Raw genomic sequence first — 26745 nt, forward strand, 5'->3', positions numbered from 1 at the left:
TGGAAGGTGGTTGGTTTTTATTTTTTTGCTGTGTTCCCCTCTGCCCAACTTGGAGCTGCAAATTTGGGTGGGTTTTGTTTTTTGGTGATCTAGCAAGCAGCATACAGAGCATAGCTGCCAAGTTATCCCTTTTTTAAAGGGATTTTCCCTTATGCTGAATAGGCTTCCTCGCGAGAAAAGGGAAAACTTGGCAGCTATGATACAGAGGGCTCAGTGCAGAGCAGATGCTTAGTTAGCAGGTGCTATTCAAGTCTTGACAGGTGCATGCAGTTAGACCCACATTTATCTAAGGCAGGATTTTTAATTTGTTTTTGCCAGGATGGGCACTTGGGCTGCAGCACACCTGGCCCTACAAAATGCTAGTCTCCAGAGTTCCCCATTTGGACAAGCAGAATAACCCCTTGCTAGGACCCTTCAATCTGTTCCTTAATCTTTCCTCAATGCAATACAAAAGGCGGGTTTTAAGATGGTAATTTCTATAAGGCCCCCATGTGGGGAAAGCAAGGGACAACCACAAAAATGCCTGCTATGAAAATCCCATGGTGGGATTTCTCTCTCATTTTTCCCCAAGGGGAATGTGCTAACTCACCCTGACAGAGGTGATAAGGCTGGCATGGGGAGCCTGTCTTCCTAATGTTGTTGGGCTGCAGCTCCATCACCCCCTGCCTGCATGGTGGGAACTGGGGTCTAAGAGGTCTCAGAATTTCCCTGCCCTGCATTGGGAAGATCCTTCATTCTGGGGAACCAAGGGCATCCTGGTTGAGACAAAAGCAGCACTACAACAGAACATATCCTACAGTGCAGATGAGCACCTTGGCAGATGCAGGTGAGCACCTTGAAACCGGGCGTGAACTTCTTCCTCACTCCAACTTCTTGGAGGGATTCAAAAGCCCTGGTTCCAGCAGAGCACCTTAATATAAGTGGCCACCTAGCACCAATACCTTCACAGCCTTCCAGATTTCAGAGGAGGAGGAGGGGGAGGAGATGCTTCCATCTGACAACAGCCCCTGCTTCTACAAGGATGACTTGGTTGCTACAAACCCCAAAAGTGCAAAACAATGTCCCCACCTGGGTCCAGAACCAAGCCGTAACAGAGTACATGATTAGTTGGTCCTGGAGCATTCACAGACAAAATGACAAGTTGCCGAGTGGCGGTTCCAATTCTTTGCAATTGGCTAGAATTTCATACAACAGAGAACTCTCCCATGATCCATGGCTGGTGGAAGCTTTCGGCTAGTTTCTCTAAATCAGTTCTCTTCAGCCTTTGGTCCCCAGATGGTGCTGGACTCTGACTCCCATCATCCCCAGCCAGTTTAACCAATGGTTAGGGATCATAGATTTGAAGAATTGTAGAGATGGAAGGAACCCAAAGGGTCATCGAGTTACAACTCAATCATCCCTTACAGATGACCATCCAACCTCTGTTTAAAAACCTCCAGAGAAAGAGAGCCCAGCACCTTCTGAAGGAGCTGAATAGGCTCTTACTGTCAGAAAGTTCTTCTTAATATTTAGTCGGAATCTCCTTTCTTGTAATTTGGATCCATTGGTTCGGGTTCTACCCTCCGGAGCAGGAGAAAACAAGCTTGCTCCTTCTTCCACATTAGATATTCCAAGGTGGCTGTCATATCTCCTCTCCATTTCCTCTTATCCAGGCTAAACCTACCCACAACCTCCCACAACCGTTGCTCGTAAGGCTTGGTTTCTTGATCATCTTGGCTGCCCTTCTCTACTCATGTTCCAGCTTGTTCATATCCCTGGAGGTGATGGGAAGCGTAAACAAACAACATCTGGGGGGGGGGTGACCAAAGGTTGAGGAACATTGCTCTAAACTACAGCAAAACCACCTCGAAGGAGATTCTCCGTGAACATTTAAGGTTAGTGACATGGATGAAGGAATGTGCAAGGATGGTGCCGGCGGAATTCCTACTACGATAAGCTCAGCCTCACAGCTGTCTGAAAAGCAAAATGCATTATCTCTCCCCGCCCACCGTGGAAAATAAATAAATAATCCCAGATCTGATGGGGACCCCAGAGTGAGGTGGAGACTGTGACCGGTTGCATGCTGCCCTCCTCGTCCCGCTCCACCTGAGGAAAACGAGTGGCGAAAAGGACGTCGGGCTGGACGGATACACCACACGGGGACGTTTTGTTTCCTCATACAGACATGGGCTGCAGACAGACAGACAGACGTGTGCGTTGCCAGTGCCCCACTTGCAGAGGCACACTGGGCCAATGACATAGATGTTGACCCAGTCCTGGAGGAGAGGATGCGAAAGACAGGGTCCACCAGTCATCCCAGCACCAGAAGTTCATTACCTGCATGGTGGTGCGGCACTGTCCTCTCTGGTTGGCTTAAAGGCGGAGGGAGAGCTAGTTAAGACCCACAGGCTGGCTGTGCTGCCTCGAGATGCAGCCCTTTGCTGCTCTTTCCCATGCCTCGCCACATGCGGACGTACACCATGACACACACACACGCACACGCACATCATGCACGCTCTTCCTCTTGATCCCGGCACTGCGGAGAGAAGGAGATCTCCCACCACCACCACCACCGCTTCGTTGAGAATGTCTGTCCTTTTGATGCATGGTTGAACACATGGCTGATAATATAAATTACTGTCTCTATATATACTATGTATAGGCAGCAGGGTCAGTCTGTGCGGAGCAGGCAGAGGGGCTCCGTCTCATTTCCCTTGATCCTCTGTGTAGTGCTGGAAACGGGTGAAGCTCATGAAGACTTGCTCCAAGGAGATTTGGCTGACGGAATAATCCTCCACGCAGTACTTCTCTTTGGCTTTCTCTAGTGCCCCGAACACCTGGGAGAAAGGAGACAGCAAAGCTTGGTGAGAGGCTGAGGAGGGAAGCACCTTCCTTCAAGCAGCGCTTTCGAAAGGTTTGTAAGGGGTCTTGGGTTGCTTTCCCAAGATCTTCCCTTCTCCCCAAGAACAAGCCAGCGCCTCCTCTTACTATGATCTAGCCTTACTGCAACATCCATAACATGGTAGGGGATGTTCAGCCCGGACACTGAGGTCCAGCTCCAAGGGTCTTCTGTTGATTCCCTCACTGTGAGAAGTGAAGCTACAGGGAACCAGGTAGAGGGCCTTCTCGGTAGTGGCGCCCACCCTATGGAATGCCCTCCCATCAAATGTCATGGAAAGTTTTGAATGTTTGATTCTATTTTTAATATTCTGTTGGGAGCCACCCAGAGTGGCTGGGGAAACCCAGCCAGATGGGCAGGGTATAAATAAATTATTTATAGTGTAGCCAGTATGGTGTAGTGCAGGCATCCCCAAACTGTGGCACTCCAGATGTTTTCGCCTACAACTCCCATGATCCCTAGCTAACAGGACCAGTGGCTAGGGAAGATGGGAATGTAGTCCAAAACATCTGGAGGGCCGAAGTTTGGGGATGCCTGGTGTAGTGGCTAAGAGTGGTAGACTTGTAATCTGGGGAACCGGGTTCGCGTCTCCGTTCCTCCACATGCAGCTGCTGGGTGACCTTGGGCTAGTCACACTTCTTTGAAGTCTCTCAGCCCCACCCACCTCACAGAGTGTTTGTTGTGGGAGAGGAAGGGAAAGGAGAATGTTAGCCGCTTTGAGACTCCTTCGGGTAGTGATAAAGCAGGATATCAAATCCAAACTCTTTTTCTTCTTAATTAATTACCTACCCTTCACCCAGTGTGGGTGGCAATGAAAGCAACTTACAATCACAGAAATTGTAAGAAACTGAGACCTAATAATACTCACCTCAAGTGTCAAAAGCCAGGAGCTGTATAATGAAGGAGTTCCACAACTTAGGGGCTGCTCCAGAGAATGCTATCTCCTGCACCACCACCCCGAGCTCAAGAGGGCAGAGGAAAATGCTTCTGGCCCTCAGAAGTTTTTCCAGGTGGAAATGTAGCCCTCTGGCTGCAAAAGGCTCCCCACCTTTGGTCTAGCAACCCTGCCCCCCCCCCGAGTACCCCTGCAAATTATCATGAATGTACAATAAGGAGGACATCTAGGTGGGCCTTCAGAAGTGGCCACTGCTCAAGCCCACCAACAGATTCCCTTCAGCCCTTACCTGTGCCCAGCTGAGGTTCTTGTTGGTGAGGTGATAATGGACCATGCTCTGATGTTCATGCTTCAAGATGCTCCCTGGAAGAGGAGAAGCAGAGATATATAGCCAGCATAGTAACACCAGAAAATTCCTGCTGGGATCGGGCCAATGGCCCATGCAGTCCCACATCTTGTTTTCACAGCGGCCAAGCTGATGACTTGATGGAAAGCCAGCAGGAAAGGACCCGAGCAGAGCAGCAATCTGCCCACCTGTGATTCCCAGCCACTGGCATCCAAGCTGGTTGGTGGTGAGGAGGAGAGGAGCTACAGACAAGTGTAGCTAAGATGCTCAGCTAAAAATCAGGAAGCCTCTGCTTCGGCCTGCCATTCATTCCCTAAGTGGCCTTCGGGGACAGAAGCAACGCTCCCCCCACCCGCCCTGCAATATCCCAGCTTAAGCTTTCCAACCCCAAATATGGAGGTAAAACAGACCAGTCTTATAGGGTTGTTGTAAAGATGTACAAGATAGATAAATAATAAATAAATAAACAAAGTTGATTTCACGTGATGAGTGCTTTTAACTCTCAAAAGCCCTAAGTGAATCCTAAGGATCATAAACAAAGCAATAATGTTTGATCAATTAATTATACAAAACTGATTCAAAAACATTTAAACAGCTAAAAAGATTCTCCCACTTATTCAGGAGGCAGTTTTGAAATATATATATTTATTTTAATATAAAGCACATACAAACTGCTTACACACACACACACACACACACACACTAGATCCATCTGAAAATAGGCAATTAATCTATGTTCAATCATTTCTTTAATAGTGTATTCTTAAGCATTCTTTACTGCATTTGCTATTTATATACAGTGGTGCCTCGCTTAACGAATGCCCTGCTTAACGAAAGGATTTTTCGAGCGGAGCTTGCCTCGCTAGACGAATGCGTTTTACGAAAAATTTGTCTAGCGAATCGCGGTTTCCCATAGGAATGCATTGAAATTCAATTAATGCGTTCCTATGGGCAAAAAAAAAATCAAAAAAATTCAATGCATTCCTATGGGATTTGCTAGACGAATTTTTCGCTATAAGAAAAGACCCGTGGAACGAATTAATTTCATCTAGCGAGGCACCACTGTATTGTAAACCTTTATTAAAAATGGATGGAGGCATCTTCCCTTCTCTCACGCAATAGAGAGAATGCCCTCTTCTAAGACAATGTTGGTTATGAGACAACACGCATGTGCTTCATCTTGCTTCAGAATCACTTGTCACATGCAAATGTATGCAAATACATATGCAAATTCAAACACATTTGTATAGTAAAATTTGTACAAATTCAACTGATCGTTTGACTAAAACTCATTTGACTACATAAAAAAGAGAGAATTGCTTAATTTCCCGGCACCCTGATTATTATGATTTAGGTCCTCACGAGCTTGTCTGTACGTACCTGGGAAAGTCTTCTCCACAAACATTTTGAAGGCCTGAAGGTTATCCTCATCATCACTGTGGGTTTTTGCCAGCAGGGTGTACCCACTGCCAAATTTGCTCTTCAGGTGCTGCGGGCTCCCCAGGCATTTGAACTGCCCATTCACCATGATGGCCAGCCGGGTGCACAAAGCCTCACATTCTTCCATGCTGTTGAAAGGAGACAAGGATATAATTATTTATAGTCACCTTTTAAAAACAACAACAAGCCCAAAAAGTAACTCAAAGCAAATTACAAACATACTTTAAAACCAACATACAAGCCATGGAACATGCAGTTGTTGTGCAAACATGCATACAGATTGGGGGGAGATGTGATAGAGATTTCTGAAATAATAGGTGTACTGCAGCCCAAACTGTCTTTCATTAATTTTCAATGGGTTGAATAAGCACAGCCCTTTTTCTCCCTCAAGGCCCCTTCCCTTCCCACCATGCTAGTGCAGGCTAAGAAAATGAACCCAACCTGTGTGAAGTGATAATGATGGACTTCCCGCACTCCCGTGTCCTGGCAACTGCATCCCACAGTAGGCGCCTGGCAACAGGATCCATGCCGGTGGAGGGCTCATCCAGGAAGATGACAGGGGGGCCACCAATCAGAGCTATCCCCGCACTCAGTTTCCGCTTGTTGCCACCGCTGTGGAAGGAGAAGGTATCATGGACTTTGTCTGTTACAATGCCATCAAGGGATCGTTCTGCCCTGGCTGCCTTCATCCACCTTTTACCCATTAACATTGGACTTGGGGCGAGACACTAAATGAATCTTTGAATCGGCAATTAGGATTACCCCTTCTCTCGTTTTTTTAACGAGCAGCTGCATGAGGAGGAACAGGGGGTGAGAAGAAGCAACTCTTGTCCTGGGGGGGGGCGCACATTCCCTTGAGAAGTTCTCCTGCACAAGCCTCTCTGAAACAATCAGGAACTGCACAAGAGTGAGAGGAAAGCTCTCCAGCTCAGGGGTGGGTCAACCTGGTGCCAGTACAACTCTCTGGACTGGATCCACAGCAGGGGGCTGAGCTTTGGAGGCCAGCAGCTCTCCTGCCTCACCTGTACGTCCTGATGAGCTTGTTCGCATGTGGCTCTAAGAGAAGCCCTCGGAGCATGTTCTCCACACAGCTGCCAATGTAGCGCTCGGGAATCCCTCGCAGCCGGGCATACATGCTCAAGGTCTCCCTCCCGGTCATGTGATCCAAAAGGGCATCAAACTGAGGGCAGTAGCCAATCCGCTGCTGGACCTGAATGTAAACGACAGACCAAAGTCAACAGAATTGCCCGGCAACCTCCCTATTGATTGTTTCAGTGCCCCACCAAACCCAAAACAGCTGCTTCTGGACCTGCCCTTGATGAAGGTCATCCAGGCTGATCCAGTTTGCTTCTGTTAAGTGTGAGCTTCTAAGAGAGAAGCCCTGAATGTGAAACAGGGAGGCCACAGAGCCTGGCACCCACCAGCGACTATAGGGTTGATTCCAGGGTTTGGAGGGGGTGCAGGTCTGGTGACAAATATAAGTAAGGAATCCAGTTTGTTTGTATAAAGCAGAAGGAGCTGCAGAATAGAAGTGACAGCCAACAACTTGGAAAAAAAACCACGATTGGACAAATTCATGGAGGATAGGACTTATCAATTGTTTCTAGCCATGGTGGCCTTGTTCCGCTTTCACTGTCGGAGGCAATATGCCTCTAAATACCAGTTTCCAGAGATCACAAGTAGGGAGAGTGCTAATGTGCTCATTGTATTTTTTTTATCAATTGCATTTATATACCACCTCCCCCCCCCAACTCAAGGTGGCATACATAGTCTTGCCCTCCTCATTTGATCCCCGCAACAACCCTGTGAGATAGGTTAGTCTGAGAGGCTGTGACTCTCACCCAGTGAGCTTTATGGCAGAGTGGAGATTCTAGCCCAACTCTCTAGCCCATACTGGCTCTCTCATGCCCGCCTTGTGGGTTTCCCAGGGGCATCTCAGAGGCCACTTTGACGACAGGATGCTGAATTGAGATGAGGTCTTTAGCCTGATCTAGCAGGGCTCATCCTACTGTTTCAACCCTTACCTTCTTGATGTTGGCCAGGATGCTGTGCCCATCCACATAGGCGTCTCCCGATGTGATGCTCTCATCCCCCGTCAGCATCTTGAAGGTGGTGGTCTTCCCTGCCCCGTTGAAGCCCAGAAGCCCAAAACACTCTCCTTTGTTGACTGCCAAGGATATTCTGTCCACAGCCAGGCATGAGTCCCTGTTGCTGTACACCTGGAAGAGCAAAACAAACAAACAAACTGCTTGGTTGCAAGTGTCGGGTCAGCCGGGGGCAGGAATGATCCACAGGCATAATGCAGGAACAAATCCTGCCCGTCTCTCCCATCAGCGTTCAGCACGCAGCTCTAGCGAGTTCCAACAGCCCTTCCCGACAATTTATTACGACTCATGTCTTGGAGACACTGATCACATATTCAGAGTCCAGCAGAGATAAAATGCAGACGAAGCCAGGCTGAGGTTGTGTACTAAAAGCTACTTTATTAAGCATAAGGCAGAACAAAAGAAAAACATGTCTCCTCTTGCTGAGAGAAGTCCGAAGGAAAAACCCAAAACAAACGGAAACAGAATACAGCAAACATCCTCTCCCGTGATTCCAACAAACTTTGCTGGAATGCATAACACAGGCATGTGACCTGCACAGTGAGAGGAATAGAAACCTCCTCATTCCTCCCAAAGAAGTGATGCCATAACTTGTGTGACTGGTGCCCACTGGGACTGGTAGGGTGGAAGGCAGGGAGACCAACAGCAGGTGGAGTCAGAGTAACAGGAAGAGCCACCCCTTGATTGGAAGAAGCTGGGTGGGGAAGTGGTGGGAGGTGGCTGAAGGCAAACTGAAGTTGTTGGGGCAGTGCCCCAATTGCCCTAGTGGACCAATCTCCACTGTTATCTCCCCACTTGGAGATGGGACTTCTTCCAGAAGTTGGAAGGACAAGACTCCCTCAATCTAGAAAAGTGAGGGGCAGGTGGAGGGCACACCAGCAAAAAATCATCCCATATTGCCTCCAACTAGGAGTATAAATAAATGAGAATAGTGGTCATGTTGTGGTTGTTTGGGGCCTGGCTAGTCTTACAGCCTTGAAACTGGTCTGATTTGGTCACATCTACACCATACCTTTAAAGCACTTTTAACACACATGGCGGTGGGCTTTTTCACTGACAGGACCAGTGTTGCAGAATCCCCTCCCTGTTCAAGAGGCCCCCATCGGTATTGGGATTCTGCTGGCTCCTGAATACGCACTTTTCAGGAAAGCATTCCTCTGAATTCGAACTTCCTGACTTAATTGTTGTAATTGTTTTTAGCTGTTTTTATTGCTATGCTTTTAAACTGGTTTGTTTCATTGTGTTTTAATGATGTGTAGCATAGTACAATTGATTTTATACTGGTAAACTGCTTAGAAGCTAAATAATAATAATAATAATAATAATAATAATAATAATAATAATAATAATAATGTCTTCAAAGCTTTAGAAACCACATAGAAGGGTCAGAAGCTTACCTTGGTAAGCTCCTTGATGACTAAGGGACTGTTCAGTGATGAAAGGGATGCGGTTGGTGACTCCAAAACCTTCTTCCTCTCATCTGCAACATCTCGGTCTTCTGGAAGGACAGGGACTCGGTTCAGCAGCATCATCTGTTGTAGAAAAAGCCAACAGAAAGTAGACGGTGAGCATACTGCAGTAATGCAAGATTCTGGCACAGCTGAGCAAGTAATTAGCCTGGTTCACACATAATACTAAGCCAGGCATACCCAAACTTTGGCCCTCCAGATGTTTTGGACTACAATTCCCATCATCCCTGACCCCTTGTCCTCTTAGCTAGGGATCATGGGAGTTGTAGGCCAAAACATCTGGAGGGTCGCAGTTTGGGGATGCCTGTACTAAGCCATGGTTTGTTTACTCAACTACAACTTAACCATCCAAAATGGTTTCTCGGAAGCTTGGTTTGTTTTCCAGCTGGTCCTGCCTTGTGACTTTGTAGCTTGATTAATAACTTACACTGTATACACAGCCCACTGGGAAGCTTGGCTTACGCTTACAGTTCTGTCAAACCAGGAAAGCTTCCTCCTTCCAGGAAATCCTTACCCACTTCCGCCTCCGATGCACGTTGCAGACAAGGTTCTTCAGTCTCCAAAGGATGTTGGTCTCAATGAGGAAGAGGAAGATGAGGAACACGAGCCCCTGTACAGCCATGGCAGTCAAGTATTTGCCAATCCCTGGGCTCTCCCATGCAAAGTAATTGGTTTGGAAAGTAATATCTGGAATGGTAGGATAGAGGAGAGAGAGAGATAAAAAAAATACTGAAGGCCACTGTCCAATCCCAAACAAATACTTTTAACTCCCCAAATCCCCTCACAGAGCTACAATTTTCACATGGTCTAATCCTTCCCCTGCCCACCCCCCTAATATTCTTAAGAGGGTCTCTTATCTCTCCAGTCTTCAGAGAGTAGGGGAGAAGTGGGGAGGCAGAAAAGGGTCCTCCTTTCCTTCCACTCTGCAGTTTTAATCTGAAATCTTAGGTGCAGTACTGCTCTCAGAGGTCAGAAACTGCTTGCGCTAATAAAATCCCCTGCTGCAAAGTGCACCTAGAACAATGGGAGTTCTGAACACTGGATAAGATGGACACGGCTGATAACAGCAGCCCTGTTTAGATCTTTCTCTTCTGCAGTGCCTGAACATCAGGACATGGGTAACACTGAATATGCACAATGGAAGGGAAGCAGTGAGCTTGATGCAAGGCTGTTGTTTTCAGTGGCAGTCCTGTGTGTGTGTGTGTGTGTGTGTGTGATGACTGGCATCTAATGCCCTTTTAAATGTGTTGTGGAAGGGAGGATTATTGGGTTATCTTTGTCTTTACTATGAATTTTGAGTTTTTTATATCGCAATTTATATTGTGAACCACCTTGAGATCTACGAGTATAGGGCGCTATGTTGTGTTGTTGTTTAGTCGTTTAGTCATGTCCGACTCTTCGTGACCCCATGGACCAGAGCACACCAGGCACTCCTGTCTTCCATTGCCAAATTTAATAAATAGTAGTTGTAGTAGTAGTAGTAGTAGTAGTACATTTTGACTAGCCGCAGAAGCCATAATAATACATTTTGACTAGCCGCAGAAGCCAGAGACGAAAGGATGAATTCTGGATACTCACTAAACACTTTGCAGACAAGGAGAGACTCGATCGACGAGGTGCAGAACTGAATGAACTCATAGTTCTGGTAGAATTTGCTGATGCTTTGTCCCAAACAGTAATTGGGCAGGATTAAGAAGATTTTATCCAACATCCTTGAGAGATCCACCATTCCAAGTTCTGGAAGACAAATGTGGGAAGGTCAGGGAAGTGGCCTTTGATAGTCAAGTATATTAATGAGTCTGCCCTGTTCATACATAGAGGGTGGCTATGCTTGTGTCTAATAATTCTTTTTCTCCTCCTCCTTTTTACATCAGGCTCTTTCTTCTTCTGCCCAGTTCTAGGACCTGGGATGTGTACTTTAAAAAACAGAGCACAGTGATTCTGAAAACAATGACAATTAAAAACTTTTTAAAAAGTAGTTAAACACATTCTTCCATCCAATGATCTGAGGGTTACCGGGAGCAGGATTTTGCAGCCACCAAATTGGTGAGTTTGAAAACAAGCAAGGTTTTCAAATTCATCCTGAAAGTTAATGATAGGGACACCTCACTAGGGAGGGCGTTCCACAACTGCGGAGACACCAGCAAAAAGGCCCTGCCATGAGTCAGTGCTAACCAGGCAGCCCTGGTTGTGCCATCTCCAATCTTAGTTGTGATAAAACTTTAGTATTTGTAGGTGTTTTGCTTTTATGAGGTTGGCTTATATACTTGCATTAGCCATTAGGAAGGGACATAATTATAAATATTTTAAACAAACAAACAATGAATGTTAAAATGTATTCCTGATGGTGTCAAAGCTGGACATTCACCAGGGCCCCACAAGATCAAAAGAAGGCCCACCATGCTAACAGCGTTGCCATTTCCACCTTGTAGAGAGTATCAAATATCAGATATAGCCTTAGATATAGCTCCTCCAGACTGGTGTTTATATTGCAAATGTATTCTGCAGCATGGCCCTAACACAATAAAAGTGTGTTATGGGTGGGTTTGTTCTGCTTTTTTAGTTGTGACAAGGCTACCTCATTTATTGCTGTCCAGAGGGGCAATAGTACAATGAAAGTGGGACACACACCCTCGCCCTAAACCCCAGATCCTTCGTGGTATGAAAAGTTATAGGAGTTCAGCAACATATTGGGGAATTTTGCACTGATTGGGAATGAAGCAGTATGACCGCCCCAAAACTTTCTCAGGCACAAACAGCATTGGGGGGGGGGGGAGGCTCACATATGACTAGCCCAATAGCATTATTAGCACAAATTGTCATTGAAAGGATGCCTGGAGTTTTCCTGCCTCTTCCAGGTTAAGAGCGCCATGCCCTGGAAACAGCACTGACTGAAATCACTCTTTGTGTGCACAAGAGTATTGTTGATACTAGGAAACGCGTTCAGCAACAGGGATTTGGGGGGGGGGGTCCCCAGATCCCTTACCTTGAATGCTCATGATTGTAACTGCTAGGAAGCTGGCTGTCCCTGAGAAGATGTTGAAGATGGTGAGGCGTGTGTAGGCCGTAGAAGCCACAGAGAAGAAGAAGCTGAGCAGATACATGAGGGGGATCGTGGCCCAGCCGTAAAGGAGGAAGATCTGCATCACATCAACAAGGTGGTTGTCCTGGGTGAAGGCTTTCACGTCAAAGGCTTGGAATATTACCTGGAGGGACAAACCAATGAAACCGGGGGGGGGAGGTGTATTTCAGCAAAAAATGCACACTAAAACACTTATTTTAGGGGGGAGAAGTTCATACTATTTAAACATTATTTTGGTTATGGGGTTTTTAATTGCAGGAGAATGGGCACATACAAGACTGAGATGAACTAGAAAAGAGTTTGACCCATTCATCCCTGTCAGGTATAGGGCTTTCCCATTCCTGATTCTTTTAACTGAAGATCATGCAACCAGACAGTTTGAAGGGATCCTGAAGGTCATCCAGGTCAACCCTGGAACTGCAGATGCCTGAAACTGAGTTTAGGATTTTCTGCATGCAAAATGTGATATCTGTCACTAGCCCGGGTTGGGACTGGTATGAGCACCATGGCTATAAGAGCAGCAGCAGGAGGCGGCGGCGGCGGCGTATGAACTTACACCTGTTAGGAATAGTCAGCGTTCCTTTGCTTGAATGTTCAGCTTTCATTGTGGGGGGTGGGAATGATCTCTAGGATTCTTTTATCGGAGGTGGGTGTGGGTGGGTGGGATACATCCAGGCAGTATTCTATCCAATTGCTAAGTAAATGAGGTTTTGATTCAATTTTTAATGATTGGTTCAGTCACTGATTTACTTAATCTAATAAACATAAACAAATCAGAGTGTTTGAACTTATGTTTTGCTGGTTTGCACTGAATAATAATAATAATAATAATAATAATAATTATTATTATTATTATTATTATTATTTATACCCTGCCCATCTGGCTGAGTTTCCCCAGCCACTCTGGGCGGCTTCCAACAAAACAGAACATTAAAATGCAAAAATCTATTAAACATTAAAAGCTTCCCTAAACAGGGCTGCCTTCAGATGTCTTCTAATGCTCTTCCCCACACAAATCTAGAAAACAGGAGCATGAGAAGTTGCCTTACATTGAGTCAGATCATTGGGTCCATCAAGTTCAGTATTGCCTACACCAGGGTTTCCCAAACTTGGGTCTCCAGATGTTTTTGGACTAGAATCCCTGACCACTGGTCCTGCTAGCTAGGGATGATGAGAGCTGTAGTCCAAAAGTAGCTTAAGACCCAAGTTTGGGAAGCCCTGGCCTATGCTGAATGCCAGTGGCTGACCAGGATTCCAGATAGGGAGTCTCCCCCAGCCCTATGTGAAGATGCTGGGCATCAAACCTGGGACCTTCTGCATGCAAAGTGGATTTCTACCACTGAGCCAGTTTGCTTATGTGCCTGATTAGCATGCCCCGCCCCCTGCCCCTCTGCTGGATTCTTTCAGCATACATCTCTTGGTGCATTTTTGCCAAACCACCGGCAAAGAACCTCTTGGGGACTGCAGCTGAGCTGACTTACCAGCATGAGCACACAGGGCGTGAGGTAGTTGATGAGGTCCCACAGGAGGGCCGAGAGCCAGAAATTGACGACATAGACCCCGCTGACAAACTGGACGTGCTTGGCCTTGATGGCCCTCTCGCTGACGAGCAGGAGAGCGAAGGTGCTGGACAACGATGCCATTCCATATAGCAAGTTGATTGCAATGGCGAAACCCGTCTGGCCTCTGATGGGACATTAAAGACAGCAAGGTGAGCAGGACCAGGGCTGTTTATTTGGAGGAGGAGCCCACCTACCCAAAAGGCTTAAGGCAGGCAATGGCAAGAGCAAGGAAAGAGTCAATCAGGGGTTTTATAATGTAGAACAGGCATCCCCAAACTTCAGCCCTCCAGATGTTTTGGACTACAATTCCCATCTTCCCCAACCACTGGTCTTGTTAGCTAGGGATCATGGGAGTTGTAGGCCAAAACATCTGGAGGGCCGCAGTTTGGGGATGTCTGATGTAGAACAACTACATCCTAGGAACTCCAGCGCAACAGGGTGAGCAATTGGCAGGCCCTGGATCAAGTCTAGCTCATGAAGTCTAGCACTTTCTCCATGTCTTCCCAATCCAAGGGGTAAAGGCAGGTGTGCAGGGAGCAGCAGGTATGAGAAAGGGATAAAGCCAGATTTCACCAACCAGCTGCCCATTGGACGCCATTGGGACTCCAACTCCCATCACCCCCAACCAGCAGGGATGATAGGATTTGGAAGTCATCCAGAGGGCACCAAGCAGGGGAAGACTGGAATAAGCTCTACTGGGGGCGGGGGGGCAATCCCCCTTCCCATCCTTAAAAGGACCCTCTGGAAGAACATTTCTATGCTGCTATTTCAGCCTAAAGGCGCCCAAAGCAGTTCACAAAACAATTTATAAACAAAACACAATTAATACAGGACAAAGTAATAATAATAAAAAGACAACGATTCATCACCATTTATACTAATATCAGGAAAGTCATCTCTTCAGGTGCCAGGCCTTGCATAGCCAACGAAACTGCAAGTGCCATGTGTAAGAGAGGGTGGTAGTGACAGACTCGAGGGAATCCTGAGGTTTGTACGGGGAAAATTCACGGAGAAGGGGGGAAAGGAACTCTCCAAAAACACCCCAAAGAGGACTGAGTATGCCCCGTGGGGCATGGAATGCTGGCTGACTGCTGGGAGGGAAATGGAATAGAGTCGCAGGAGAGCTGCTCTCCAAGTGGCAGCCTCAGAGGGTTGTTGTAAGGCTAAAAAGAGAGGCGAGAGGACTCTTTGGAGGAAAGGCAACACAGTATATAAAGGAATTAAATAAAGAGTGAATTCATCATTGTTTAAAAGAGAGGAAGAATCAACTCACTCCATGAGCTGGTCCTTCGCGGTCTCTGTTGTGTTGCGGGGCTGTGGGTAGTTAGCCACGGAGATGGAAGCATTGGGGTCAACCAGCAGCTTCAGCAGGGCGTTGTCAACCAGGAGAAGGGCTGCGGCAGACGAGTGGAACGCCTGGTTGTTGAAGAGAGCCGTCACCTTCACTAGATCCCCGGTTTCTTCAAAGGAAGCTGCCGCAATGTAGCGCTCGTTGAAGGCTCCTCCTTCTTCAGCTGCTCGAGAAATCAGGTATTCCTGCAGGTCACCTGCAACAACACCTTTGGTCAATGCAGCAGGCCTCCTAAGTGGGCCTTCCGTTGGCCGATCAGATGCCATTTGAGATGAGCCGTTAGGAGATATCGTGTTTAGTGGAGGAAGGTTTTCTCTGCAACCCTGAGGTCTAGAAACTTGCTGTTTGAACAGAAACCTGGGATTTCCAGGAAACCGACAGGTGCCGGAAGCTGGAAACTAGGCCAAATTTTGGCATGACCTGAAGCCTCGAGTAAAGCAGAATATCTATAAATAATGTACATGAACAGCCTACTGACGGCATCTTGTTTTTAAGACTCCAGCAGCCCCAAAGTTGGTTGGGTGTTTAACATTACATGGAAGTCTATCTTCCTCCTCTTTTTGCTCCCTTACCCTACACTCTATGTGAGACTTCCCCCCCACAAGCTTCCACCCTAATCCCTTGCTCCCCAGTCTCCCTATCTGCCAAATGTACCAAGGCAGGCACACACCAGTTGCAATCATTCTCTCCCCTCCCCCTTCCAGCATCTACTTTGATTTTGCCATATCCCAGCTGCTAAGCCACAGCAAGCATTTCGGCGGCAGCTCCTATTTGTTCTCCTGCAAACACAGAAGATTTGGAGCACCTCTTCTTGCTGAAAGGGCTTAAAAACAGACTAAATATCTGTTCTCTGCCTTGGTTCGGCTACTCACCCACTACCTCCAGTGGCCCTTGGTGCTGAGAGTCCACGATATCCTTATACTGCTCTCCTAGTCTCTGGGCCAGGGTGGATTCTTGGGAGACAGAAAAGGGCACTGTAGTCTGTCCATATGGATTTAAGGTCATCTTGAGCAGGGAAGAGTCTCGTTGGCCTGGAAAGGTCTTGGCCACAATCAGGGCGAAGGCAGTGAAGATCAGAGGCACCAGGAACTGCGCTGCCACCATCTTCCAGTTGCGCCAACTGTAGACGGCCCTCTTCATAAACATGGCATAGAACTGCTGGCAGCAGAGGTAGAACTAGGAAGACAAAGAGCAGGCTAAGGATAGTGATAAGGTGGATCCCCTTGGAAGGTTAGATAAACTTGGATATCAACAGGACATTGTTGCTGTTATTATTTATATGCAGGCAGTGACCATTCCCTGTGGGGGTTCCACTCCTAGCCCCCACGTGTGTCGGTAGAGCATATATAAGCACATACCAACTCTGTCCACATTCTGCCTTCTTCTGAGTACAAAGGACCTGCACATCAGCAATCACAAATCCATTGGACACCATCTGTATTTTCTTTGTATACTGCTTCAACGTAAAAGCCTTTAAGTGGTTTACATAAAATATACTCTAACTATTATCAATAAAAATTGAAGTATTCCCTCTTTTCATTTAATTTTTTAATTAAAAAAAATAGTGGTGTTTTTAAAACTACAAAGCCATTCTTGGAGATGTTTAAGTACACAGTTGCGCCTAATACTTCCAAGAAATTTCACACCAGCCGACAGTAAGCAATATTATGATGACTGCTTGACAAAGTCACCCGCGCCGAATTTGTCTGGCTTTGTATATGTATGTAGCAATAATGAACATTCATTTAGTTCATATACAGTGGTAACTCCAGTTGTGGACGGGATCTGTTCCGGAGGTCCGGTCGGATCCCGAGGTTTCTGCAACCTGAGGACCGCTTCTGTGCATGCGGCGAAACCCGGTCAAATACTACTGGGTTTGCCACTTTCGCATCCTGAAGTTTACATATCCAGAGGTTACTGGAGGTACTACTCTATTTGCAAAAGCAGTTTGAGCATGTGAAGAACCATGGGTGAGAATTTTAGTCAAATGTAAAATCAGGCAGTTATCCTAGAAACAATGATCTTCCCAGGAGGCTGTCCAGTGTCCTTGGTGCTCTGGCTAATGGTGGAGGCTGGATTCAACTTTAGGAATAATTAGGAAAGGGGCCGGAAATAAAACTCCTCATGGCCACATTTGGGGTACTACTCATTCAAGCCACGCAGTATGGCGAGTTCCATTTTTGTCAACAGCCACAAGTAATCAATGGCCATGTTCACAAGGGCTGGCAGGTCCCCACAGCACCGGAGCAACCAACCAGAGCTCACCCCCGTGTTCAGCTTGATGTTGGAGCAATCTTCCGTGATCAGAGCCCCGCTGTCATCCGTCATGTCAGTCATCCCACTCAGGCTGCTGGAGTCATCCATGGCCCAGTCGTTGGATCGCCGTTCATGCTGGTACTGCAAAGCTGGCAGCTGGATGGCTTGGATGTCCATGCTGGAATCAACCAGCTTGCCAACTCTGAAAGGAAGAGAGTAAATCCATGTAAGCGAATGTCATCGGCATTAGGTGGGGTTTGTGGGTTTTTTAATAAAAAGAAAATTAAGTCACCCCAGAGGTTAGCTTCCCAACAACCTCAGTGTCATACCTGTATGCAAGTTTTAGCAATGAACCTCTTGTGGAAGCTCACTTGCAACATTTCTGAGTCATGCGCAATGTTCTGGACCCATTTCTGGTTGAAGCAGAAATGGGCTTTCACAGTTTGAGCAGAGTATGCATTGGGCAGGTCTGATTGGTTGCCCCTTGCTTCAATCATAGAACAACCCTCCCTCTTTTCAAAGCATGGCTGTGCATGATGCTGATTGATCAGCTGTGATGCCAATCATGAAGCCACTGTCCCTCCTTCTCTGTGCTTCCCCCCCCCCCCCAAATTGTACCAAAAGGTGGCAGCGCATGTGGGTTGCTCATCTGATGTAGAGGGAGAAGGGAGGGCAGGTTCCTCAGACTGCAGAGAAACAGGGATTTGACCAGAAGTTCACGGCATTGACCCATAATTTGAGGAGAAATGTTTTTGTGAAATTATTCCCACCACTGCCAAATTTTGTTTTGCCAAATCATTTCATCATCTTGTTTACTTGGGCGCAAGTCCCAATGAGCTCAATGGGGGTTTCTTCCAAACTGCACTGTTAATAGGCACTGTTAATCTCAAATTCCCTCCCCCTCCAAAATAATAATAATATATAGCATGGGGCACCTGTTGAACTTTTGGGTCTGCTTTTGAACAAAATATCTTTGAGCCGCTGCAAGACAAGTCTTATTACAAAAAAGAAGAAGAGGAAAATACACCCGAATCTTATTTCAGAAAGAAATTAAATCCAACATGTTTTAACTCGCACTTAATCCTGCTGAAAGAGCATATTTACCTTCCTTGCTAGTTTCCCCAATGCCTTACCTGAGAAAAACTTCCTCCATAGTGGTGACTGAAGCTCCATAACTGGCAATGCCCAGCTCTTCCCGCCGTAACTCCAACTCTGTGAACAGAGCCTCAAACCTGGAAAAGCAGCAGGAAACAGGAAAGATCTTCAGCATTCTAAGCGTATTCCTAACACTCCATTATATTAGACAGAGGAAGTGCTTCCTACCCCCTTTGGACAAAGGCCTGTAACCTGGGATTCTTGTGGGGGAGTGGGGAATATGCTTTCAATGGACTTTCAATGTACGATGAACACACAATAGTTTACCAGCTGCTGGGAAAGCAACTTGCAAGGCAGTTCTTGCCAGCCCAATTTCACAATTTGGCCACACCCACTCTTGACACGTGATCCTTGGGAGGGTGAAGTCTTCGCCTAGAGAAAGTGAGCTCTCACTGGCTTAGACACACACCCCAAATTTGCAAATGCTTGAGAGAGCCCCGGCACTGCAGTTTCACAAGAGACAAAGCTCCCACACCGGTGGCGAACCTGGCAAGCCATCTTCAGTTTGCCCTCATCAGTTGTTGCAGAGGGTGACACTACCTGTGCGTACTCTCTTTGGGGAGGATAAAGGACAGCTCTGCCCCAGCGTTGCTCTCCAGGGTGGCGTTGGGCACACAATGATAGATGAGGCGGGAGATTTCGCCAAGGTTGCAGCACGGCTCCTTCACCATCACCATGTGGTATCCTGCACCTGAAAGGGAGCAGATGGAGATGTGGGGGAAGGGAGAGAAGTGCGGGAGAAGAGAAGAGATTTTTGTGTGCACATAGGAAGCTGTCTCACGCTGAGGTTGCATTTAATTTGCTCCACTTCCCTGACATTTTACCTAGCTGTTAATTTCCGCATTATGTTTGAGCTTTAATGTGATGTAAAAGCCACTTCTGGAAAAACTAATGGAATGCAGTGATTTCTTTGCTGTTTGATTCCTTTAAAAAACTGTCTGTGCCCCCCTTAGCCCCTAAAATCACTAAAGTGGTGAGATTTGGGGCAGGATATTGGCATTACATCAAGTAAGAAAACTAATAAAAAGCATAAAAATAAAAATAAAAATGGATATTGGCATACAGTTCTTTCCTGCCTTCTTCATGGGGGAATCATGGGGGGACAGAAGCAGGTATGTGTGGAAAGGGTTGGGGAGGAGCACTATTGTCCAATTATGTTGGTTCTTGTGTCACTGCACATCCACTTGGCATGAATTTAATTTAGTGTGACATGTCGGTATATCAGTAAAAAAAGCCACAGTTCCACAACAGGCACAGCAGTGTGAAAGAGACATTGGAAAACAAGAGAGAAGCGCTAGCATGATAATCAGGAAAATGAACGAAATATTTCCCATGTCTGAATGTACCAGACTGTTGCTCCATCTAGCATAGCATTGTCTAATAGTACTGCCTGGCAGCAGCAATCCAGTGTCTGAGACAAAGGATCCTTCCCTGCTTGGAGATGCTGGGGATTAGATCAGGCATAGGCAAACTCGGCCCTCCAGATGTTTTGGGACTACAACTCCCACTGGTCCTGTTAGCTAGGGATGATGGGAGTTGTAGTCCCAAAACATCTGGAGGGCCGAGTTTGCCTATGCCTGGATTAGATCATAGAAATACAAAGTTGGAAGGGGCCACAGGGGTCATCTAGTTCAACCCCCTGCAATGCAGGAATCTTTTGCTCAATATGAGGCTCAAACCCACAACCCTGAGATTAAGAGTCTCATGCTTGAACATGGGACCCTTTGCAAGCAAAGCAGATGATCTACCACTGAACTCCATCCAGTCCCCAAGAAGCATTCAGGAGTGTTCAAACTACATACCAACAGGCTGCCCTGCAATAACAATTGCTATGCTGAAATTGCCAGATGCCTGACAGGTTTTTATTTTAATTTTAATGCAGAATATACACAAACCATTGGTGAGGGCACTGATTCTCCTTACCGTATTTACGCTTGAGAAAGAGCGAAGACCCACAGCACTGGAGCTCCCCCTTAGCCATAATCGCAATGCGGTCGCCCAGCAGATCTGCTTCGTCCATGAAGTGTGTGGTGAGCAGGATGGTGCGGGTGCTCCGCTGCTGCTGCAGAAGCTCCCAAGTGGCCCGGCGAGAAACCGGATCCATGCCTGAAGTTGGCTCGTCTAGCATCACCACCTAAACGGTGCCGAGAGAACAGGCCTCATTGCAAGGAGAAACGCAGCCGGTGTAAGAGATGAAGGGAGCATACCCAGAATACAGAAGAGAGACAGCGTGGTGCAATTGTTAGAGCAGCGGTGGGCAACCTGAAGCCTGAGACCTAATTTCATGCAGTGGCAGGGGGAAATGGAAGCAAAAGGGGTGGCAGAAAGAATAACGAAGAAAGAAAACAGAGGACTCTCAAGACTCACTTTGGAATCTCCAATGAGTGCGATGCCAATGGAGAGCTTCCGTTTCATCCCCCCAGACAATGCTTTAGACAGGGAGAAGCGTTTCTCCTGTAGGCTGAGGATGTGCAGGATGCGGTCAATCTCCTCTAGACATTTCTCTGCAGGAAAACCTTTCAACTGAGAGGAAATGGAAATGGAAAAAGAATGGAAAAAGAGTTAGCACATGGATTGACAAAAAAAATATTTTTGCTGCTGCTGTTTTCATTTAAACCAGGGTTGGGGAATGTGTGCCCCATTCCTAGCTATTGGTCATGCTGGCTGGGGCTGATGGGAGTTGGAGTCAAACAGCATCTGGAGGACCAGAGATTCCTAATCCCCAGTCAGACAAAAAGCTTAAAAAAAACCTGAACAGCTTTCTAGTCCCTGTAGTTGACAACTGCTGACCCCAGATTCTTATTGCACTTTGTCCACATTGTGGCATCAGCCTGAATCAATGCCGTACACAGGAAAAGCTCATGTGTGCATTCACAAGCCCAAGAAATGTGCATCCATCATCTGCATCTCCCTCCAGCCAGAGAGATAAGCCTGGTATTTGTACGGCCTTCACTTTTACAGAAGATTGTCATTGCCGGTGTTCTAAGTGAGAATATACACCATTCATTTAATGTAGGGCAAGCATCCCCAATCTCGGCCCTCCCAGATTTGGGACTACAATTCCCATCATCCCTGACCACTGATCCTGTTAGCTAGGGATGATGGGAGTTGTAGTCCCAGGGTATCTCCTGAAGAGTTGCACCACACTATGTAACAAATGATAAAAAGAAGCCTTGCAACATTTATCCGAGATTACCGCAGAGTAGAAGTACAGGTGCTCTTCCACTGTCATTTGGTCAAAGAGGACGTCATGCTGAGGGCAGAGGCCAAGACTTTTTCGAATCAGATTCATGTCCTGGGAGATCTCATAGCCATTGATGTATGCTTGGCCACTTGTTGGAGGATACAGTCCTGGGGAAAAGGAACAGCCTACAGATTAGTGGCCAGCAGATTAGATGGATCCCCTAAAGTCTAAGAAGGTTTAAAAGGCATTTTATAGTATCCCTGCCAAAACTGTCCACAACTCTCTCTTGGGTGTATCCAATCCTAGTTTGCTGCCTGTGTGGTACATAACTGAATCTCAACCATTTCAAACCCTGTTAATTGCCTGTAACCTATTATCACGTGGGGGTTGTGAATTCCCACATTTTGTAGGCAAATATAGCACATTTCTGTACATTATCTTCATTAATATTTTCCTTTTTATGCACACTTGTTCCTAATAGATGCATTTTTGTAAATATAGTCTTGACTCATTATTCAGGCTCAGCGTGATGATGATGATGAGGAGCCTAGGAAGCTCCTTTTGGTCCCTCTAGAGCAGGCATAGGCAACCTTGGCTCGCCAGATATTTTGGAACTACAACTCCCATGATCCCTGACCACTGGCCCTGTTAGCTAGGGATCATGGGAGTTGTAGTTCCAAAACATCTGGAGAGCCAAGGTTACCTATGCCTGCTCTAGAGGGACCTTTTGGTCCCTCTAGTTCAATATTGTCTACACTGACTGGCAGCGGCTCTCTGGGGTTTCAGGCAGGTAATTTACCCCAGTCCTACCTGGAGATGCTAGGGATTGAACCTGGGACCTTCTGCATGCAAAGGAGATAATCTACCACTGTCCCTTTCCAGCCTAGCCCCAACAGCCCAACCTTACCTGTGAGCATGGACAAAGTCGTTGTCTTCCCAGCACCATTGTGCCCCAGAAGCACTGTGATTTGCCCTTCGTACATGTTCAGGGTCAGGTCCCGTACGGCTTCCTTGGCTTTGTTCCCCACCTTGAACACCTGAGGACAGCCAAGCAAGAAGTATACAGAAACAGGCATTCAGATGCTCTTTCCATAAGCTGCAGTCGCACAACTCAGCTTTCAGAGTGCAGCATCCCAGAAGAACCTACCTTGGACAGGTGCTTAATTTTGATCCCTGAAACAAGGTTCGATGGCTCCTCTTCTATGTACTGGCTTTTCAGGGCCTTCTCTGGGTCTTCTTCCTCTTCTTTCTCCTTTCCCAGCACTGTCTGAGGACTTCCACACCAATACGAAGGCTAAGGAGAGACAAACTGGGAGGCTCTTATTGTTGCCAACAACTGGAGTTTGCCAAATATTTCAACTGATGGGCTGAGGCAGCTTTTTCAGCCTGAGGGCCACATCCAACCTGGTGTCCTCCAGATGTTTTGGACTACAGCTCCCATCAGCCCCAGCTAGCATGATGCAAGAGTAAGAATGAGCATCAGGGATTCATGAATAGTCAATATTCATTTTAGCTATCCATAGATACCAAATGGAGCTCACATATGTCCACTTGGTCAAATCAGGAAGCCTGGTAGCAGCTGTCTATCCAGGGCAGCTGTCTATCAGCTCCATCTGGTATGCAGGCTGAGACCCTACCTGCCAGAGTGGTGCATGCTCTAGTTATCTCTCGCTTGGACTACTGCAATGCGCTCTATGTGGGGCTACCTTTGAAGGTGACCTGGAAACTACAACTAATTCAGAATGCGGCAGCTGGACTGGTGACTGGGAGCGGCTGTCGAGGCCACATAACACCAGTCTTGAAAGACCTACATTGGCTCCCAGTACGTTTCCAAGCACAATTCAGTGTTGGTGCTGACCTTTAAAGCCCTAAATGGCCTCGGTCCAGTATACCTGAAAGAGCGTCTCCACCCCCATCGTTCTGCCCGGACACTGAGGTCCAGCGCCGAGGGCCTTCTGGCGGTTCCCTCGCTGCCGGAAGCCAAGTTACAGGGAACCAGGCAGAGGGCCTTCTCGGTAGTGGCGCCCGCCCTGTGGAACGCCCTCCCATCAGATGTCAAAGAGAAAAACAACTACCAGACTTTTAGAAGACATCTGAAGGCAGCCCTGTTTAGGGAAGCTTTTAATACTTAATAGATTATTTTAATATTCTGTTGGAAGCTGCCAAGAGTGGCTGGCAAAACCCGGCCAGATGGGTGGGGTATAAATATATTATTATTATTATTATTATTATTATTATTATTATTATTATTATTATTATTATTATTTCACTAGTCCCGAGATAGTAAAACCAGGTGTCCAGGTTTGGGTGACAAACTAAGTTTCTCTGCATGTGTCTTCACAGCTATAAGATCTAGAAATGTGAGTTTTTTTGGTGGGTTTTTTTTCTAATATAAAAATAAAATAAAAGTCAAACCCCACCACAAACGTTCCATTTCTCAGTTCCACAACTTGTTCTTTTTTTGTGCTCCTGAGAATCGTCACAGCATACCCTGAGCACTGGACTCTTCCCCGTTACTAAGCTTCAGATGTTTTTGATTACCACTTGCGAGTTGTCGTCCAAAGCAACTGGAGGGAGCAGGTTGGCAAAGGCTAGGCTACAGAACAGCTGGTCATTGGGAGAGAGAGAAGCACAGGACTCACCATCAAGAAGAAGTACCAGGGCTGGGGGATGCCATACTCTCCTGGGAACACGGCCTCCACATACCAGGCCACCAAGCCATACAACACTGAGTCCAGGAGTAGCATCCCTAAGACGTGAGCCACAGTGAAGTTATCGTCCACGCTGACTGGTTTCAGAAGGTCCCTCCACTGCACCCCAGTGCCTGGAAAACAGAAATATCTGTTTTGCATCCAACAGTGCAAAGTGAAAGCAGGCTGCAGCCCTTGTGAGGCTGCTAGCATTACTAAGACCTGAAAGGTGAGGGGCCAGGGTAGGGAACAAGACATCCCTTTCTTCTGACCCTCTCCTCCCGAATTAGGGATCCCAAAGTTGTTTTTGTTTTAAATACTTAATGCTACACCACTGTGGAGGATATTAACTAGCCGGTTTGGAGTATACAAGAAATATTTCAACACAACAAAACATTCGTATAGCTCAGGCATCCCCAAACTTCGGCCCTCCAGATGTTTTGGACTACAATTCCCATCATCCCTGACCACTGGTCCTGTTAGCTAGGGATCATGGGAGTTGTAGGCCAAAACATCTGGAGGGCCGAAGTTTGGGGATGCCTGGTATAGCTCATTCTGAGTGTCCGAACCACACTGCATGCACTATGTGGGGTAGCTTTGCAACCATCTTATGAGGTAGTTCAGTATGATGGTGGATTAAGAACCTAAGAATATGAAAAGAGCCTGCTGGATCAGGCCAATGACCCATCTAGTCCAGCACCCTGTTCTCAGTGGCCAAACAGAAGCTTGTGGGAAACCAGCAAGCAGGATTCGAGCACAGGAGCCCTCCCCCCTCCTGCAGTTTCCAGCAACTGGTATTCAGAAGCATTTCTGCCTCCAACCATGGAAACAGAGCGCACAGACATTGTGATTATTGCAGATAAGGACCTGAGACAGGGTGGGTGGCGAAGAAGAAGATGGGGACAAAACTAGGATTAGTTGCCATGGGCTCTGGCTCCACCTGCTGTTGAGCTGCTTGCCTTCTGTCCTGCCAGTCCCAATGGGCACCGGCCGCCACTGATTGTGGTGGATACTTGCAGACTTTCAGACCTGATCCTCCCTTGATCCTTCACACTCCAACATCTGCCTCCGAGAGAGCCTCCAGGCCATCACCTTACTTACTTCAAGTCCCTCCCCAAAAACAGTTCTTCCAGGAATCCTTTAGACAAGGGGCAGTCAACATGGTAACCTCTCATCAGCCCTGACCATCAACTGTGCTGGTGGGAGTGGGTGGGGATTTGAACCCTGGTCTCCCAGGTCCTAGCCTGACACTCTACCCACCACAATGGCACAGGTGATTCCAACAGGCATGTCTATCAGCTGACGGGCTCATGACTGTGTGCTGGCAGTCACACTCCTCTCTGCTCCCACACCTGACATCACCTGTGACATCAGGTGCTGGGGAGGTGGCAATGGTTTTGAGGAAATGGCTGCACCAGCTAAACTTTCCCCCCTGTTTATCCCTGCCTCCTTTATTCCTCCCTGTTCTTTCCCTGTATGTGTTTTTGACTGGAAACCTCTTGGAGTAGATACCTATCAAACCTGTTCTTTGCAGAGCACCATGTACACAGAAGACACTTATAAATAAATAAAATATGCTGCACTTTTGTTTGTTTGTGGTTTTTTCCAGGAAAAAGAAAGAAAAATTGAAGAAATATTCAGCCCGCTTTTAATTCCAGCCAGAGCAGGAACAACAAGAGTATTGCAGCTGAACAAACATTTACCAATTGCTCAATAACCAGCTGGCAAGTCATGTGAGTTGGTCTCACACTGACTCCTGCTTGTAAGAGATACAGAAACAGATACAGAACCCAGCCCAGGACAAACCTATGGCTGCCGTGTCTCCTAATGATAGTTAGGCAATTCACACCGTGGGTGAATACATTCTTTCGCAGAGTACTAATCTCACCACCCCGTTTTTGGAGCTAATCATGACCAACGCTGCAAACAATCAACATTTCCTGCCATTCTGTTATGGTACAATCTGCATTAATACAATTAAATTCCAACTTTCCTCCAAGGATATCAAGGTAAATGCTCCAAGGGGACACACAGTGAGCTACATAGCTTAGTGGGGATTCGAACCCTGGTTTCCCAGGGTCCTGGGTCCAGCATTCTAACCACCACACCACACCACTCTGGTTGCTGCACCCCACGCCATGCCATAAGGACGTAAAAAGAGCCTGCTGGATCAGCCCAATGGCCCATCTAGCCCAGCATCCTGTTCTCACAGCGGCCAACCAGATGCCTGTGGGAATCTGAGCACAATAGCACTCTCCTTTCCTGTGGTTTCCAGCAACTTGCATTCAGAAGCATTGCTGCCTCCAATTGTGGAGTAGAGCTGGGCAACATC

General features: G+C 47.0%; 1 protein-coding gene across 4 annotated transcripts in view; it reads right to left on the reverse strand.

Moving 5' to 3' along the window:
* The window catches only part of ABCA3 (ATP binding cassette subfamily A member 3), a 69115-nt gene continuing 42370 nt past the window's right edge, over positions 1-26745 (reverse strand). For all 4 annotated transcript variants that reach the window (XM_035130689.3, XM_035130693.3, XM_035130691.3 and 1 more), the window contains exons 10-31: positions 24366-24547; positions 22871-23017; positions 22631-22760; positions 21736-21890; positions 20907-21062; positions 20463-20673; positions 19080-19230; positions 18518-18616; positions 17394-17586; positions 16001-16304; positions 15051-15324; positions 13697-13901; positions 12120-12339; positions 10712-10870; positions 9648-9820; positions 9062-9196; positions 7584-7778; positions 6582-6769; positions 6001-6171; positions 5500-5687; positions 4063-4136; positions 1-2816 (exon numbers count right to left, since the gene is read on the reverse strand). In XM_035130689.3, coding sequence (XP_034986580.3) covers positions 2685-2816; positions 4063-4136; positions 5500-5687; positions 6001-6171; positions 6582-6769; positions 7584-7778; positions 9062-9196; positions 9648-9820; positions 10712-10870; positions 12120-12339; positions 13697-13901; positions 15051-15324; positions 16001-16304; positions 17394-17586; positions 18518-18616; positions 19080-19230; positions 20463-20673; positions 20907-21062; positions 21736-21890; positions 22631-22760; positions 22871-23017; positions 24366-24547 — 3842 coding nt within the window. In that variant the 3' untranslated portion in view covers positions 1-2684. The remainder of the gene's footprint in view (positions 2817-4062; positions 4137-5499; positions 5688-6000; positions 6172-6581; positions 6770-7583; positions 7779-9061; positions 9197-9647; positions 9821-10711; positions 10871-12119; positions 12340-13696; positions 13902-15050; positions 15325-16000; positions 16305-17393; positions 17587-18517; positions 18617-19079; positions 19231-20462; positions 20674-20906; positions 21063-21735; positions 21891-22630; positions 22761-22870; positions 23018-24365; positions 24548-26745) is intronic.

Source organism: Zootoca vivipara, chromosome 13 (assembly GCF_965207765.1).
Source record: "Zootoca vivipara chromosome 13, rZooViv2.hap1.1, whole genome shotgun sequence".
Classification (NCBI taxonomy): Eukaryota; Metazoa; Chordata; class Lepidosauria; order Squamata; family Lacertidae; genus Zootoca; species Zootoca vivipara.